The sequence below is a fragment of the Podarcis filfolensis genome, assembly GCF_964270895.1.
Source record: "Podarcis filfolensis genome assembly, chromosome: 1".
NCBI lineage: Eukaryota > Metazoa > Chordata > Lepidosauria > Squamata > Lacertidae > Podarcis > Podarcis filfolensis.
Genome location: NC_139604.1, coordinates 26,563,693 through 26,582,647, shown reverse-complemented (window position 1 = coordinate 26,582,647; position 18,955 = coordinate 26,563,693). Strand labels below are relative to the sequence as shown.

The 18,955-nt window shown below is 45.4% G+C and overlaps 1 protein-coding gene across 1 annotated transcript in view; it reads right to left on the bottom strand.

The window, feature by feature from the left end:
* Positions 1–18,612, bottom strand: part of ITGAV (integrin subunit alpha V) — a 67,880-nt gene extending 49,268 nt beyond the window's left edge. Inside the window, exons 1-2 of the mRNA XM_083627761.1 lie at positions 18,136–18,612; positions 7,048–7,178 (exon numbers count right to left, since the gene is read on the bottom strand). Coding sequence (XP_083483887.1) covers positions 7,048–7,178; positions 18,136–18,287 — 283 coding nt within the window. The 5' untranslated portion in view covers positions 18,288–18,612. The remainder of the gene's footprint in view (positions 1–7,047; positions 7,179–18,135) is intronic.
* Between the last annotated feature and the right edge of the window lie 343 nt (positions 18,613–18,955).

Below are 18,955 nucleotides of genomic sequence, written 5' to 3'. Positions count from 1 at the left end.
ATCTCCTTAACCGTGCGCACAATGACTCATGCCGGGAATTGCACGCTGTGGTGGAAAAGAGGCAGAGCTTATTTCCTTGCAGCTTTGCATGAGGTATACTGGATTTAACAAGGGCCCCATAATAAATTAAGCGCATAGGTATACATTGCAACTTGCTTGAACCAAAATGAAGCCCAGGTGTTTTTCAACCAAATGTTCAACCTGCGCCATGGCGCAAGGCATCAAAACTCTCTTATCTCAAGTCAGACTATTGATTCATCTAGCTCAGTATTGGTTTACACTGGCTGGCAGCAGATCTCCAAGGTTTCAGGCTAGGGGCTCTCCCAGCCCTATTTGTCAGTGATCGAACGTGGGGCCTTCTGTATACGAAGCAGATGGCCTACCACTGAGCCACAGCCCTTCCCATGCCCAACAGTGTTTTCTTTTTACTTGCACCACTATCAGTTTGTGAGATTACACTTTGGGGCTCCAATCTGAATGAGGAAGACGAGGAAATAAGGAAGTTGAAGCAAAAAAGGGCATCTTGACTGGGTCAGGTCAATGACCTGCCTCAGCCCCACATCCTACTTCTGACAGTGATCTGTTCCAGACACTTCTGAAGGGTGTAAGGAAAGAAAGCACAAAAGTGCTTACTTGGCAACATAATTGTGACATCCAGTAGACATACCATAAAGTTTTTGTTTCTCAAATTCCCGCAACTTAAAAATGTTTTTTAAAAACAAACAAACAAACAGAAAATTCAGAAGGCATACAGATGTATGTCATCTGTAGTCATTTTCATCGTACTGGTTTTGTTACATCAACTTCGTTGGACTGGTCATGTGGTTCGGATGCCTGATTACCATCTTCCAAAGCAACTACTCTATTCCCAACTTAAGAATGGAAAGCAAAATACTTGTGGACAGCAAAAGAGGTTTAAAGATGCTCTCAAGGCAAATCTATTTTTAAAAATGCAGTATAAGCACAGATAATTGGGAAACATTGGCCTGCGAGGGCTCCAACTGAAGAACAGCCTCTACCAAAAGTGTCATGGGCTTTGAAGAAGCACAAACTCAGGACGAAAGGGAGAAACAAGCTAAGAGGAAGGCACATCTGCCAAATCCTCATCGTAATCAACTCCTGCCAAGAAACATATGTCTGCACTGTGGAAGGATGTGTGGATCCAGAATTGGCCTCCACAGTCACTTACGGACGCACTGTTAAGACTGTCTTCAGGGAAGACAATCTTACTCAGCTACGAGTGATCGCCAAAGAATAAAGAAGAAGGCTATCTTCATGAAATTTCCTCTTTATCTTAACACCCACCCGCACACCCAAAGCACATGATCAGAGGTTGGGATTGGTTTGCCCAAGATATTTCTCATGGGTGTGCCACTTTACATATCCAGTGGCGCTGTGGGTTAAACCACAGAGCCTAGGACTTGCCGATCAGAAGGTCGGCCGTTTGAATCCCCGCGACGGGGTGAGCTCCCGTTGCTCGGTCCCTGCTCCTGCCAACCTAGCAGTTCGAAAGCACGTCAAAGTGTAAGTAGATAAATAAGTACCGCTCCAGCGGGAAGGTAAACAGCGTTTCCGTGTGCTGCTCTGGTTCGCCAGAAGCCACATGACCCAGAAGCTGTAAGCCGACTCCCTCGGCCAATAAAGTGAGATGAGCGCCACAACCCCAGAGTTGTCTACGACTGGATCTAATGGTCAGAGGTCCCTTTACCTACCATTTTGTGTCTCAGTTGTCCTAGCTATATTAGATCCTTTCAGAGGTGCCACCTTCTCCAGAGGATTGAGGGGGCCCGACATGACATCCTGACATCGCACACATGGCCCTCTGAACATCGAGGAGTCCCAGCCCCCTAAAAAAATAAAAATAAAATGGAGGGGCCCCCACAATGCATCAGCTGCCAGGAGCAAGCACCCTTGGATCTTTTGTTAATTCTTCTACAAGGTGCTCTGTCTCTTTCACCTGGGTTCAAATCCCTACTCAGCCATGAAGCTTGCTGGACGACTTTCAGCCAGCCACAGCCTCTCAGGCTAACCTACATCCCAGGGTTGTTGTTAAGATAAAATGGAGTGGGTTAGAACCCATATATGCCACTTTGAGCTCCTTGGAGGAAAGTTGGGATATAAATATAATAGTAATAAATACAGGATCTTTGGCTTGCTCCCTCTATACTTTTTCCTTGTGTGTACTGCCTGTAGTTTCATAATAGCTGCAAAAACAGCTTTTTAAACAGCTTCAGTGAAAGATTTTTGTCATATACACACTGAAAATCAACATATATTAAACCATGTATCAGTTGCAACACTTTCAAAATAGGCTGGGAGTTTTGCAAGAAGCACGCTCCTTGCACAAATGTCATATCCTGTTTCACCATGTGTTGAAAAGCTTTGATCTGAACTGTAAAATTAAACCAGAGGAGAGGTCTGGCAGAACCCTCCAAGAAATGAGAAACTGCAATGTTTCTTCTTGCTAAAGGGCCCCCGTCCATCCTTTGCTTCCTTCTGCAGAACCTTAGTAAAGGATATCAAACTCAGTCACACAAGGGCCCAAATCCTGAAACACATCCACAAGACCTGTTAAACACAGCAGGACTTACTTTTGAGTAAAGATACGAGCAGAAGAGGGGTCATCTCGTCTAGCATTCTGTTCTCACAGAGGCCAACCAGCTACCCACATGAAGTCTGCAAGCAGGATTTGAGTACAACAGCACTCTCCTCATTTGTAGTGCTCAGCAACTGGTATTCAGGCGCATGCTGCCTCCCAAAATGGAGGCAGAACATACCCAATGCGGCCAGTAGCCACTGATAGCTTTATCCTCCATGAACTGGTCTAAACCAGTGATGGCCTAACTTGGCCCTCCAGCTGTTTTGGGACTACAATTCCAATCATCCCTGACCACTGGTCCTGTTAGCTAGGGATGATGGGAGCTGTAGTCCCAAAACAGCTAGAGGGCCAAGTTTGGCCATCACTGGTCAAGGCTTCTCAAACTTGGGTTTCCAGCTGTTTCTGGACTACAACTCCCATCATCCCTAGCTAGCAAGACCAGTGGTCAGGGATGATGGGAACTGTAGTCCAAAAACAGCTGGAGGGCCAAGTTTGAAAAACAAACAAACCTGGAACCTCTTTTAAAGCCATCCAGGTTAGCGGCCATCACAACATCTTGTGAAAGCAAATTCCATAGTTCGACTATGCACCGGGTGAAGATATAATTTCTTTTTGACTGCCCTGAATCTTTCAACTCTAGTTTCATTTAACAAGTTCTTAGTATTATGAGAGATAATCCTTTCCCACCATCCAATTCAGATGTGCAGGATTGTGCTGTTTGGGTCCAGGATGCCTGACCCCATGTCAAACCTCTAAAGGAACTTCTCTAGTTGCTGCCACTGTCTAAGCTGGGTGGCAGTGAAGATGAGTCTCCTTGATTTGAGCTCTTTCCCTTGCTGGCAGCACTTTTCAACCTCCAGTCCCCAGATGCTGTTGGACTACAACTCCCATAATCCCTGACCGCTGCCTAAACCAGCAGAGGACAATGGGAACTGTAGTCCAAAAACACCTGGGGACCTAAGGATGAAGAACACTTACCTGGGGAGGCTCCTCTAACTAGCTCATATCACAGGAAGGTGATAAATACTTTCCTGCTCACATAAGGGTTTCAGTCAAATCAGCTGTTCCTAATATTATTTTATCAAAATCAACTTGATTGGCTTCCTCTTTCCCTCCCGTTTTGTAGTGAACTCGGTGTTCTAAACGTTTTCGTTGGGGTTTTATATTTTGATCTGCTCTTTTGCTGCCACAGGAGCCTTTTGTGGGCTTGTTGGCAAGGTGTTGTTTTTAGACTAAAGCTATAAATAGGAAAAGGACCTTCCCGTGACCCACCGCCCCCAAACGCAGCCTTTGAACAATGACACGCTGGATGAGTTCAGCTTCGTCTCTGCCAGCTTCCTCTGCCGTACGCCAAGAGAAGTCGGCACGCAGCTCCCCACCAATTTCCCCCCCTTCCCAGACCCCTGGCACACATTTTCCGCATGAGTTCTCGGCACCGGCAGCAGCTCCTGAGCTGGAGAAGGCTGAGAGGACGGCGCTACGCAAGGCCCTTTTAAATATGCCAGATGCTAAATGGGTCACAGCAATGGCCATGCCTGACCGATAGCGTCGTTTGGCTCTCAAACAAGGCTTTCTATTGTTGGCGAAGGGATCACCCACACACAATAACCAGAAGGGAACGTGGCTCTCTTGCCCTGAAAAAGGAATTCTACACTCTTTTTAAAGCCATGCTTCCCCTTCCGCGCACATCAGAAATGAAACCAGAGCTGCAGAGTTTCTCCTGGCAAACATTTCAACAGTCAAATGAAGGGGAGCGGAATTCACTGGGCTTGCATCACACTACAGCTGATCAGTCTCAGCCCATGGGCTGGTTTTTTGGAACTGTCAGGATACAGCTGGAACCAGATGACATGTTTCCATAAGGTGTTTGTGTGCAGGCTAGAGGGAGAATCTTTGAGATGGATCCAGACTTTGGCCATGTACACATTGCCAGCTTAAAACACAGCTAGGTTGTTCTTTTTCTCAATTTAGTTCGAAGCAGATTTGGGGGGAAACACAGTATTTCATAAGAAACGACAGGATAGAAAAGGATTGTGGCCAATGTTGTGTGTACATCGCTTCCCAAACCAGCAGTGGGAGCACACTGGATGCAGTAAGCAGCAGTGTGTACACAGCCTTAGTGATGCTTAATGTAGTCCAGTCTGCTCCAATGTGGTGCCCCTAAATGTTGCTGGACTAAAGTCCCCATTGACCATTGGCCTTACAGGCTAGGACTGATGGGAGTTGTAGTCCAACAACTCCTGGAGGAAACCAGCGGGACTCAAGTTAGCCAGGACTAACTTTCTGCACAATCCTAACTACTCAGAAGTACGTCTTGTTAAATTCAATAGGGCTCACTCCCAGGTAAGTTACACTGAGATTTCCACTTTAGGCCCCATTGATTTTAGTGGATCTACTCCAGCCTTTGCCAACCTGTTGCCCTCTACACATTTTGGACTACAATTCCCATTAGTCCTAGCCAGATGATGATTATTTCTATGCCACCATTCATCTGAGGATCACAGGGCTGTTTACAATATAAAAACACTTACAAACAAACAAAAACAATACCCCATAGATTTTTTTAGATTGAAGGCCATAGATTAATTGGTCAAAGGCCTGGAAGAAGAGGAATGTTTTTGCCTAGTCCCGAAAGATATGTAACAAAGGTGCCAGGGGAGCCCCTCTCGGGAGAGCATTCTACAAACAGGGAGTCACCACAGAAAAGGCCCTCTCTCATGTTGCCATCCTCTGGACCTCTCATGGAGCAGGGCTCAGTTTATGGTCTCAGGGTCCAGATAGGTTCATATGGAAAGAGGCGGTCTTTGAAGTTTGTAGTCCTGAGCCATTTAAGGTTTTATAGAACAAAACCAGCACTTTGAATTGGACCTGGAAACTAATTGGCAGCCAGATGACAAACATGTCTGTAAACCTGTATTTATTCATGCCATGTGTTTTTCAGTGGTTGTTACAGTTAGCTGCCTCAGGTGTGGCATGAAGAAAACTGGGCTACAAACTGACCATTTGCATAATTGCAAATGTGGAACAGATAGCTGTTCCAGCCTGCAGCTAGTGTACCCGCAAGCCCAGCACTGCTCCAGAAATGCCTTAAATGACTGCCTGCCCCTATAGAACGCTTACCAGGATTCCACCACACGTCCACAAGTGGCTGTGGGGCTGCATGTGCAAAGTCATGCTGTGTACATGGTTTCCCTTTTTAAAAATAAATAAATATATCTGGCTTTAGTGGGAGTAATCCCAGGGACTGAGTAATCTGCAACTCATAAACACAGGAATCCAAGCCTGCCTTTATGAGCATATCTCCCACTTCAGAACCTCTTGACTTGGAGCCTCAGGCTAAGTGAACTTAAGAAACTTTCTGAATGGAAAGTTTCCCATCCCCTCTTACCTGCTGCCCCCACCTGAGCTCCCCCCCCCCCAGTATTGTTCCCTGGAGGGTTGGGGAGGGGGCTCCTAAACAATGTGGGGCAGGGCATGAGATTGCTGCTAGGAACAGGAACTAGAATTTCCCTTGTGGTTCAAATCTGATTTGGGGCAATTCTCCCCTCTCATAGCAGCCCACCTCACAACACCACACCCCATATTTTTCAGGAGGGGTCCTCGACCCTCCAAAGAGGCTTTTATTGGGGGTGCAAATCACTGCAATGGCCCCCCTCCCTCCGTGAAATTCCAGAATCCAGTCCTCTACGTTATGCCTACATTGTTCTAAGCCCTGGACAAGGAACCAACGTACCCTTTGCTGAAATAGCCAGCATATAAAAAGCACTTTCAAATGGTTTTTGCCCCTGTAAAGCAGAGAGTTCTTTAATTCCAGCGACAAAGATTCCAGCTCACCAGAAAGCCAGCCTATTTTAACACATTGAAACTGCCAAGAACGAACAGTGATGGGATGTCTTCGAATTGGCTTATACCCTACCTCTCATCACAGGCCGTCATTCCCTCCCTTACATTTGCAAATCCGGCGCACTTCCGCCAAGAGAAACTTTATCTGCTAGGATTTGCAGTTCTTTGAGGGGCTGCCAGAAACAAGCAGAAGAGGGCAGGGAGATGGGGGCTGGATTCCAAGCAGTACAGATTCCCAAGATCACGTGGGAAAGCTACATCCTTCCATCCTGCTGGTTCTGTCACCAGGATCCAAACTGTTCACCAACAATGAATGTGTTGGCTGTCTTGTCACAACCATTCCAAATCAACGGCATACTATGCATGTCGGCAGGCCTACCACAACAGGCATCACTACCCGAGCCCTCAAGATGGTTCACAACACTGAGCTAAGAGCACCTCCACCATTTTGAATGACTATGGCATGAAGACAGGCCAACAAAGTGAGCCTTGTGTACAATGACCCTTATTGCTCCAAATCTTTTCCAACAGGTTGCTGATTTGCTTTCCTCTTTGCAATTCATCCAAATCCCTTGGGTTGGCAAAAGCCCATATTGCTGTATTACCTGTGGCATCAAATACAATCGGCTGGCAGTTTCTTCTGTTGGGGTTCCAGTTACACTTGAGCACCTGGCCTCCTTGCACAATCCCAGGTTGAGTTGTGTTTGCCTTTGGAGCACCCACAAGGAGGAACATCCTGCAGGAAACAAATGAAGAAGCAAACAGTTTAGGAATCCTCATTATGCCACTGAAGGAAATGGATTCGAGTGTAGTATGGCAGCTACTGTAATGTTAGGTAGGGCTAGAACCATAGCTAGGACCATGGCGAAGCTAAAAGATTGAGGTGGGATTGTTGGAGGCCCTGTTTGCTCTTCCTTCTATAGTCAGATTTGCTGCATAGAACAACTTGTGGTCCACCGAGCCAAATGCTACCCCACCAGCCATACGTGAGAGTCTAGCCCATCTAAACATTGTGGTTTTGCTGCCCAGCTGAGACTAGAAAAATGGCGGCTATAGTGGGGGGGGGGTCAGTCACCTGGCAGAGCACATGGCTCGTGGGCTGTAGTCATCTTGGTGGGTTACCATTAGGGAGGTCTTGTCCCATGAGATTTTCTATTAGCACATAAAATTTCAGAGCCAGTGTGACTCTCCCCCAGATTCCTATGGAAAGCCCAGAAGCAGGAGATGAGAACAGCAGCATTCTTCCAACTTGTGAATCGCAGCAACAGGCATACAAACCAACTCCTAGGGGCCAAGGGGGCTTCAGCCTCCACAAAAAAATATTTGAGGGGGCTGGGCCCCCGCAAAGTTGACGGGCCTTCCCATTCAAAAGGTGTGTGTGCACTGCGTTGTGTGATTGATTATGCAGGATGGGGCTTTCCTGGGTCCCCACAATATTTTATTCAGGTCGGACCCCCTGTTTACAGGCATACCAGCGAGATCTTAGATTTCAGCATGAGGGCGACATCCCCTTAAGGGAACTTCTCAGGGGCTACATGTCAGTGGTGGGCGGGCCTAGAGGCCAAAAGTGGGAGCAATGAATGTGAATCTTACCATGCAGTATCAGGGACAGGTAATATGGAACCTGAGTGAGGACAAACTCTGGCGCCCCCCCCCCCCATATTTCTTATTTCACAATAAGTCTTTTTGGTACAGTTGCTTTTTAAATGGATCTTCTCAGTAGGTACGTGTATAAATATACATGTTGCTGTTGTGATTTTGCACACCCTTGGCTCAGCACCCTGTGTGAGGGAACTGTGCTCAGTGCCCTAAATCTGGCACTACCTTCTAGCAAAACAAAGCTCAGAGGTTTCTGCTCACACACACATCTCCATCCCTTATCCAGGCAAGCAAGAGGCATTATCACACTTCAAGGACACATTCCAGTCAGTAAGCCATGTAGCCTTTGAAGCCCAAAGACCAGATTAAAAGGCCTATAGGACTGCATGAAGGCCACCAGGCCTGAGGTTCTCTTTCTCTCTGACCTAGGCTCAAAATGTGCTGGAATGGGAAAAGTTGCAACTTGCTTACCCCACCTCAACCAAAACGATATACAGTCATTCCTTGGCTCCTGAACGCCTTGGGAGTCGAATGTTCCGGCTTCCAAACAACCGAAAACCGGAAGTGAGTGTTATGGTTTTCAAACGTACTTTTGGAAGCTGAACGTCTGACAGGGCTTCTGTGGCTTCTGATCAGCTGCAGGAGCTTCCTGCAGTCAATCAGAAGCCACGCTTTAGTTTTCAAATGTTTTGGAAGTCGAACGGACTTTCGGAACTGATTCTGTTCGACTTCTGAGGTACGACTGCACAGGGCTGGGCTGTAAGACATAAGAACATAGGAAAAGCCTGTTGGATCAGATCAATGGCCCATCTAGTCCAGCATCCTGTTTCACAATGGCCAACAAGATGCCTGTGGGAAGTCTGCAAGCTACGCATGAGCACTCTGCCTGTCTGCATTTTCCAGCACCTGGTATTCAGAGGCATAATGCCTCTGACAGTGCACATAGACAGACCACAAAGAAGAAGTCTACATGGCAGATGAGCCTTGCATGATGTTTCCACACAACAGATGTTTCCATGTGCTGTGTTTGAGTAACCAGCAGCATATGAGGTTTAGTGATCTTCTAAGTTGAAGGGAATGAGTCTTTAAATTCCATGGCATTCAATATATTCCAAAGCTATTCTGGCCTTCAACTCCTCCCCCAGCAAACACACTTTAAGCGCAAACAAATCTACTCCAAAAATAAAACAAACAGCTTCCTGCAGTCATTAGAATATATCATGTTCCTTGTACTCAAGGAAAGACTCTCCTGCTCTCCTTCCACTTCAAGCAACATGCCTCTATAAATCATCAGGCATATTCCCCTTAATTCACAACATCTCTGCTCAAATCTACTCTCCAGAACAAATACCCTCAGCTATTCAGTCTCACTTACTTCTGATGTTTTGATTTGGCAAATCTTGGCCGTGACAGTATTGAAATGACAGCTTAAAATAGAAAAGAAGCAGTCAAACAAAAAACACACACCATAATATCCCAATTCTGATGTTGACTATGCCAGGAAATAAATGCAAAACATATGGCAAATAAACTGCTCTACCCACTGCAGCGACTTACAGCGCAACATTTTGCCAGGGACATCAACACTGTCCAACACAAATGTTTAGGATTGGAGTGTTGGATGTTGATCCTACAGATATCAGCAGATGCAGTGGTGAGCCACAGAGTGTGCTGTGTGCCAACACAAAATTGCCACATTCCAAAAGGGTTATGGCTCCTCTCTCTTTCAGAGGAAGTCGGAAGGTACAGTTTGCTTACCACCATGTGAACAGATATAAGACAAAGGGAAAATAGTATCCACCCCCTCTGTTCTTGCCAAATTTCAATTTGTTTCACTTTTATCCCAGAATTAGTATTTGCATGCTTTCAGAACATAAGATTCCTCCTCTATTTCTTTCTTAACAACTGCTGAATTTGCAAAACTGAAACCATGGCTTATGTCTTCAGCAATTGGAACTGTGTGTAGACAAATATCCAACTAAGTTTGTGCCATGTACACACCTTGCTTATTTGGATTGCTAGTCAAGTTTATACCTTGGGCATGTTTATATCGTTAAACACGTAGAAATGGTTCTGCGGTTCACTGGATCCCCAGCCAAGTAGATGAATCCCAATTATTTGAATAGAGCTTTTTTCCAAGTCTTTGTTCCTTGGCATCAGAGTTCAGGAAAATTATATATACAATGAGTCATGCTGTACTAAATATAACAAGGCAAGTCAACTATTCTAAGAGCATGATATCCAACTAAGTTGTACTCAGAGTAGACCCATTGAAATCAATGGACTTTAGTTGGTTAAGTTTGTTAATTTCTATGGCTCCATCCTGAGTACAAATAGCATCGGATACCACCATTCATTTCGTTTTTGCCTGGGGCACAATTCATTTAAAGAATAACAAAAGGAGGAGCAACGTTCACCAAGGAGAAACAGTGAAGCAAAATGGTCAGTCATCAAGCTTGTGCAAAGTAGGAACATAAGAAGACTCCTCCTGGATCAGAGCAAAGGCCCTTCTGGTCCAGCATCCTACTCTTTCAGTGGCCAGCCCGATGCTCATGGAAACCAGCAAGCAGGACATACAAGCATACATACATATTTTATTCATATACCGCCTTTCCACAGTTCAAACCAGGCTCAAGGTGCCTTCCAACATGAAAAAACATAAATGACTACAACTAGGGCTTGGTGATGTATCAATGCATCACCCAAAATCGGTTTTCCCTATCCCTGTCATGATAATGGTTTCATCATATCTGACATGGTGATATCACAAATCACAATGTGTGTGTGTTTGAGTGCTATATAAAAAATTGTGATGTTGGGAAATAATGGAGCCGGTCATAACTTCTCTCATGATTTCTGCTACCCCTGCTGCTTATAAAATAGCAGTTTTAACAGTGTGCTAAAGGTAAGTAAAAATGTATCAGTTTTAGACCCCTATGTCAGATTTCTCCAAACTTTTCATGTTGGTGGCACATTTTTCAGACACGCATCATTTCGTGACACAGTAATTCAGTTTTACTAGCACAACGGAGGTTAAACTAACCCCCTCTCAGCCCCAGGAGGAGTGTTCGCATGACACACCTACACACTGCAGCCAACACACTAATGTGTCGCAATAAACAGTTTGGAAAGCTCTGCCCTAAGTAGTAGCAGTTGCCAGGACATTATCCTGTTTGCCTCTACATAGTTACATCCTTATTTCAGACATCGTGATCTATCGCTATATACCACTGTGTTCAGCTGATGATATATCACCATGTTGAAAACCAGATATCGCCCAGCCCTATCTACAACTTAACAAAAGCATTCATAAACAATAAATTAAACATTAAAAGTTACAAAACCAAACTGAACAATTTCCACATAAATCACAACAAAATCTAAAATAAAGTTACAAAAAACCAACAGCACCCCCCCTCAAAAAACAACAACAATAAAACCTCAGCCCATGAGTCTGTTCAGCAGCCTCAGCTTTTGTAGTTGGAGTCAGTCAGGACCGCACCCTCCCATGCCAGGTGGGAAAAGGCCTGTAAGGCAGGGAGCAGGTCTTCCAGGACTCACAGCCAAGATGGACTTGAACACAACAGCACTACCCCCTCCTGATGTTTCCAGCAACTGGTATCAGAAGCATTGCTGCCTGCCTTCGACAGTGGAGGTTGAGCATATCAATCAAGGCTAGTAGCCAACTGATAGCCCTATCTTCCAATAATTTATCTAATCCTTGTGAGGTCTCCCTGCTCCTTCTTTGAACGATTCATACAAGTTGTGCTAGATGGGGATCTGCCCATAATCAAAACAACTGCCACTTATTAAACCATCAGATATTGTAAGTTATCAGATTTCTGTCAAGATAAAGCAGGTCTATTCAAGCTATCATCCAGAAGCCCGACAGGTCAACAGACATGCGTTGTGGGCTGCAGGCACTTCCCCTCCCCAATCCTGGCCCCCAGTTTTGCAGGCAGGAAGCACAAGGGTGTGATTTATCTCACCACTGGTGGTGCGCTCATACATGATTGATGGACTAGGTTCAGCTTGAGGGGCCACTACTAAGCACTGCATTGTTATCAAGATGCTTGCAAATTGACTGCTTCATCATCTGCCCTAGGATCTTCCCTGGTACTGATGTCAGAATGACAAGTCTGTTATTTCCTGGATCCTCCCCCACTCTCCCACGTCCCAGCCCTGGTTTTTTTTTTACTATTTGGGCAACATTTGCCTATCTCCAGTCCTGCGGCATCTCAAGATGATAGACAGCAAGCTCTTTGTACTACCCAGGCATACCAAGTTCCATACAACAAGGTTTCGGGGAATTTCCTGAATTCCTCCTGCAATTCATCATGCAAAACTGCTCTCCTGAGTTCCTGCAGAACAAACCACTGTAAGCATAAGCTGCTAGTGACCTGTTTTCCTTCATCCTACTTGGTCATAAGCATAGCTTTCCTCCTACCTACATTATGTGTACAGTGGTGCCTCGGGTTAAGAACTTAATTCGTTCCGGAGGTCCATTCTTAACCTGAAACTGTTCTTAACCTGAAGCACCACTTTAGCTAATGGGGCCTCCTGCTGCTGCCGTGACGCTGGAGCACGATTTCTGTTCTCATCCTGAAGCAAAGTTCTTAACCCGAGGTACTATTTCTGGGTTAGCAGAGTCTGTAACCTGAAGCATATGTAACCTGAAGCGTATGTAACCCGAGGTACCACTGTATAATGTACACATATTTATTTTACTGTACTGGTAGAAGAAACCTATGCACAGGGTGGATTTGATTTAAATCACAATTTAAATCAGTAAGACTTGATTTAAATCTTTTTTTTTTAACAGAACAGACTCATTCTTGCTGGTATAATCTTAATATTTACAACCAGATGAAGGTTTCATTTTTGGAATAATAAATTTTCAGAGTAGTTTTTACAGTTATATCAAAAATTACTGATTTGGTTATACTATTAGAAATACATTGACAGATAATTATGAAATTATTGTGAGGTTTAATGAGTTAACTGTTTATATTTGGACAACTTTTCTGCTGTACTTTACTGGAAGGAGAAAAATAATCATTTCCTTAATAACAATTTAAACTATTTATTTAACTAAAACAAAAACATTATAGCATATGTATCCATGTTTGTTAACTGATGTGGTTAAACGGTTTGTTGTTGTTGTTGTATTTAAAAAAACACCTTAGGCTGAGTTTTAGCATACATGAAAAACTCAAAACAAATCCTTATTTCCTGATGAATAGCCTTTGGACTATAATGTAACTTAAATAGAAAACTATCTTTAGAAAGATTTTTCCTCCAAAAGCATTTTATTTTAAAAATCCGATTTAAATTTTAAAAATCCATTTTTTAAAAAATCATTGATTTTTATCCACCCTGCCTATGCATATTGTTATAATGTGAATAGTAGGTATTCAACACTAAGGGGTAAAGGACAGTAACAATGGTTGTCAAAAAATGGGCAGTCTGAGGCTGATTGATTTAGATTTATTTCCTCTATTATCTGTCAGCTGGAGCAAGCTAAGACCTGCAACTCATGCATCATTTTGGCCTGGTTATTTAGCTTAACATACTGCTACTATTTCCTGCCTTACACACATCACAATTGTATTTTGCTTTGTACCTGGTGACCAGTACCCATTCTTTGTACTGTTTCATGCTATTCTTAATCTAAATTTAATTATTAATAATTGAAAAAGGAAAAAGTGGCAGTCAATTCCGGGAACATAAAGCATAAAACAGAAGCTGTAATATTTCCATTGGGATTTAAATATATACCATACTTTTCCATGTATAAGACTAGGGTTTTTTTTACTTAAAAATTATGTGGAAAACTGTGGGTCATCTTATACAAGGATAGTGAATGGTGGGGATTTCTAAAACTGGAATTCCTAAAAATAGGGTGCGTCTTATACATGGGGGCGTGTTATACACGGAAAAATACGGTATATATAATGCGTCAGCTGGATAGCTCATCTGGTTAGAGCACGTGCTGATAAGGCCAAGGTTGCAGGTTTGATCCCTGTATGGGACAGCTGTATATTCCTGCATTGCAGGGGGTGGACAAGATGATCCTTAGGGTCTCTTAAAACTCTACAATTCTATGATTCTTTGATGGTACGATCTGCAATTCAATCCATGATATAGCTTTTAACACCCCCCCTGCAATTTTAGATATCCATACAATAAGGAACATGGAAATCTATTTATAATGTGGCATATTTATTTATTTGACTTTTAACACTCACTTCCAACCCAGACTATTCTTCTACCTGCATCTCTACCTGGAAGTTGCCTCCTCGTCCCCATATATCCACGAGCCAGCTAGACAAAGAATGACTGGGAGTGGGGAATTGGCTTTTCCTGCCCGTAGGCCTTGAACCAGAACCTGATGTGCTGGCATGAGCAGGTGAAGCTTTTCACAGAGCAGCCATAAATATTGGGTTGCCTCCAATGCTAGACGACTGGCATTCTTCTCGCTCAATGGGACTTCCTCTCCTGTCCCTGTGCCTTCACCTCATCCAAAATCTGCTCCAGAGGGCCCCCCAAAGGCTCTGGAGCTGATTTTGAGGGTATGTGGTGGTGGGGAGGGGGGCTGCAAGGGAAAAGAGAGGAGGGGAAAGTTCTGCTGTACAAGTTGAAGCTTGTGCAAGCAAAACAGCAGTTAGGGTCACCTTCTAAGGTCTGCACTGCAAGCCACCATTAGAGGCACACCTACAATGGCAACTGTAGGCAACGGTGCTGAGAGCTGTGCCTTCTCCATGGTGGTGCCAATATTACGGAAAGCCCCTTTTCAGACAAGCTTTCCTGCTCCCTCCACTGACGGTCTCACATCACCATCTAAGAACTATGGCAGGCATTATCTGCTGGTTTTCCAGGATATGGTTGAAACAGCTGTGCTGTTTTTAGCTATTTATAAAGACTTTATTGGGTTTTTAAAATTATTGTTCAAGTCTGACTGATATTGTACTTATCATGGCTTATATTATTTTTGGCTCTTACTCATGTGCCTCTTTGGGTCCCATCTGACAGCAGATGCCCACAGCTTATAGGCATCCAAATACACACCCATTTCATGGGTGACATCCACACCATTCCTTTAAACCACTCTTATGCCAAATTTAAAAGTCACAGCGTCCCCTAAAGAATCCTGGGAACTGTTGTATCTTTGTCAGAGAGCAACAATTCCCAGCACCCTTAGCAAACTACACTTCCCTGGATTCCTCGGGGGAAACCATAACTATTAATGAGGCATAAGACTGCTTTAAATCTATGGTGAAAATGTGAGCACACTTACCATATTTTTCCGTCTAAAGACGCCCCCATGTATTAGACGCCCCCTTTTTTGGGGAATCCAAATTAAGAAAACATCCCTCAGCACTACCCATGTATAAGAAAAGCCCCAATTTTAAACCTAATTTTTTGGTTTAAAAAAACCTAGTCTTATACAGGGAAAAATACGGTACGTCTTCCCCATTGCCACTGTAGTCCTATTTGGGCATTAACCTTCATGCAGACACCAGGATCATGCCCACCAGCTCCACCCTGCCCAGCCCACTGACCCTGCCCCATATCCCCTCCCCTGCTGGCTCTGCCCCCCACCCCCATCCATGGGATGCAGATAAGGTCTATAGAACAAAGCCCACCACAATTTCGAACCCAGATCATACAGGGCTTATAAATCATGGAAGTGAGGAACCTACACACCAAGAGCAGGTGATACTGAGCTAGATTGATCAGTACATACTGCTACGTACTGGAGTAAAGGGTTAAAACCTATCTACCCATAGGCAGCCCCTCCTCAGACAAGACATTTTGCTGCCTGAGGCAGACAAGATGGTTCTTCTCCCAATGGCACATACAGAAGCTGCCCGGGGATTGACAGCTGAATTTTACTTCAACACTAGCCACGTGTCAGCTTTTCCCACCAAACCTGAGGGCAACAGGCTAGCTTAGGGGGTGCAGGATAAGCTCTGTCCTTCAACATCTTGCTGCCAGCCCCACCCTCAGCATTCACGGCCTGAGGTGGCCACCTCACTCTGACTAATGGTGGGGACGGCCCTACCCAAGTCTACCTCAGGCCCAAAACTTATTTGGCCATATCTGGTCAGAGGCGTTTCTATGATAGACCTTTGGTTCGATCCATAAAGACAGTTCATATGTGAAACGGTCTTATAAGACAATGCTACTCATGTTTACCCAAAAGTATATGCCATGGGTTCTGTGGTTAGGGCCTTCTGGTGGTTTCACAGCGAACCAGGCAGAGGGCCTTCTCGGTAGTGGTGCCTGCCCTGTGGAACCCCCTTCCACCAGATGTCAAGGAGATAAGCAACTATAACTTTTAGAAGACATCTGAAGGCAGCACTGTATAGGGAAGTTTTTAATGTTTGATGTTTTATCATTGCAGGCCTAGGCTACCACTTATTCCTGGGACCTCCTCTAGGAAAAACACACACATATGACATTAGCAGCATATCCCAACCTTTGCACCAACTTGGAGCACCTCAGTTACATTCAAAATGTATATCCTCTGCCACAAACGCCTATCTGGAAAGAAAATCACAGTGAGACTGGGAGAATACGCATCAGAGCATAGCAACCAGCTCCTAGGGGCTGAGGTGACTTCACCCCCCCCCCCATAAAATATTTGATGAGGCTACCCTCCCCCCCAAGTTGATGGGCATTGCCTTTCTAACGCTGTGTGTGTGCCGTGTCTTGTGATCGATTATGTGGGGCGAGGGTTACCTGCCCCCCACCCCCAGATTTTATTCAAGTTGGCATCCCTGGCTTCAGAGCATTAAGTTTAGCCATCACAGAAACAAACAGACCCAGGACCAGTTGACCCTCTCATTTTGGGGGACTTAACACAGCAAAGTTTGTGCAATCTGGACGGTTCTGCCCCCCTCATCCCCATAATCAAAATGAAAAGCTGTCAGACCACATTAGAGCCTATTAGACAAAAGTGCTTTCAAATGGATGACAATATCTGAATCACACATCAAGACTGGCTCACAGGCTGCAAATATCCTGACACAGAGTTTGTGTTACGCCTGGTAACGGATCCGAAGTTCAAGACAGCATTGCTTAGGATTCAGTGGATGGGTGGGTTTAAGAGAGGTTCACTTCTTATTGATTCATCTTCTACAGTTTTATACATTTCCACATATAATTATGAAACATAGCATCTGTCCATAATTACTCCATTTACACAATAGTAATAATATTAATAATAAAAATGTCGGCGGGGGTCCTCTTAAAGGCAGGATTTAAGCATGACATTGTCCGCCGCTTCTAATTAATCTGGGACAAGCAGGTAACAAATTATGAATAAGGGAAAAAAATATGTTTCCTTCTCTCCCCTCCCCCGCCCCTTTCCTCTGCAATTACAGCATCAAAATGGCTCACACCACATAGCACCACTATCATCTTCTGATACAAAGTGTCCCTCACGGATTTGTATGGCCAGGATAAGAAGAGGCAATCTTGCCTTGTATCAGGGGGAAGGAATGTGAGCTAAGACTTTCAGTACTTGGGTTTTAGCCAAATCTTCCTATATGCACGTAGCTTTCCAATGATTTCAACGGGATTCCTTCCTAAATCCGGGCTCCCAAAAGCCTACGCACCCTTACTTGGAGAGTTAAGTCCAGCTCAAAGCACTTTTGAGGAGGTTCGCTCTGTGGTGCATTTCTTATGGTCCACTGAAATCAGCGGGATTCGGGAGAGGCAGAAGATGGGGAGAACGTATGGCTGAGCGAGGAGGAGGGTATCTAAGCGGGGCGTAGAGGCGCGGAGGGAAGCCTACTCTATCCCAATTCCAGACACACTTTTGCTCGGAAGTTCCGTTCCATTCATTCCAATGAAGCTCGCTTCCAAAGCGGAGCTGTGCTCAGAATGGAGATCAGAACAGGCGCGTTTCAGTTTCCCTTGCAGGGCTCCATCAAGGACTTTCCTGGGGCTTGTCCAACATTTTCTGGCGTCTAATAATTAACGAAAAAGAGAAAAGACTGCAAAGATCCCAGGGTCCTCCTGGCGAAGGAGCGCGGCGCCTTTTCCCGCTTCGGGATGGATGCGCCCGAGTGACAGATTATACTTACGAGGAGAGATCCGGGGCGAAGAAATCCACCGCGAAGCCGAAGTAACTCCCTTCGGAACCGGAGTAAACAGTTGGGCTCTCCACGTCCAGGTTGAAGGCGCTGCCCGGCGCCAGTAGGCGGCCCACGAGCAAAAACAACCAGAACCCAGCCATGGCCAGCAAAAGCGATGCCCAGCAGATGCCCTGTAGAGACGGGTCCTTCCAAGCTCCCCCCTTGGGATTTTATTTTATTTTTTTGCGGGCACCTCAACTCTCCAGCCAAGGAAGGGTTGCGGGAGATCCGATTCCGACACGGCGAAGAGGGAGCTGCGAAAATTACTCCACAGCCAGCCGGTGGGACTGACCACTTCCTTTTTTGTTTTGTTCCCTGTTTCTCCAGGACGGGCACAGACTGGGTCGTGGGCGGGGAAACAGGCGCAGCCGCCGCCAACGCCGCCAGCCTTGAGCCGTCGAACCGCCCCCATCGCTTCAAGGGGGCCGGGCGAGGAGAGAGCGAAAGGCGGATCATCGCCATCATGTGACTGCCTGGAGAGGAGGAGGAGCGGCGTGCGCTTGAATGCGAACACTAGGGAAAGGCGGCCTTGGTCGCTCGCAGGGGTTGCTCCCTCCTCGGTCGGGCCGGAGGCGGGAGAGCCTCGGCTTCTGCTGACCGCGGAGCGAGTGCACGATCAGGCTGGATAGGCACCGAGAGCGCCGAATCATTTCCTGGAAAACGCGCTGACAACCCGAAGTTCGAACTACAAGGCGAACTGAGCTGGGCCTCAGCATGCCCACCTGTAAAATGGGGGTTCTAGCGGTCAGGTGCGGTTAACAGGAAATCG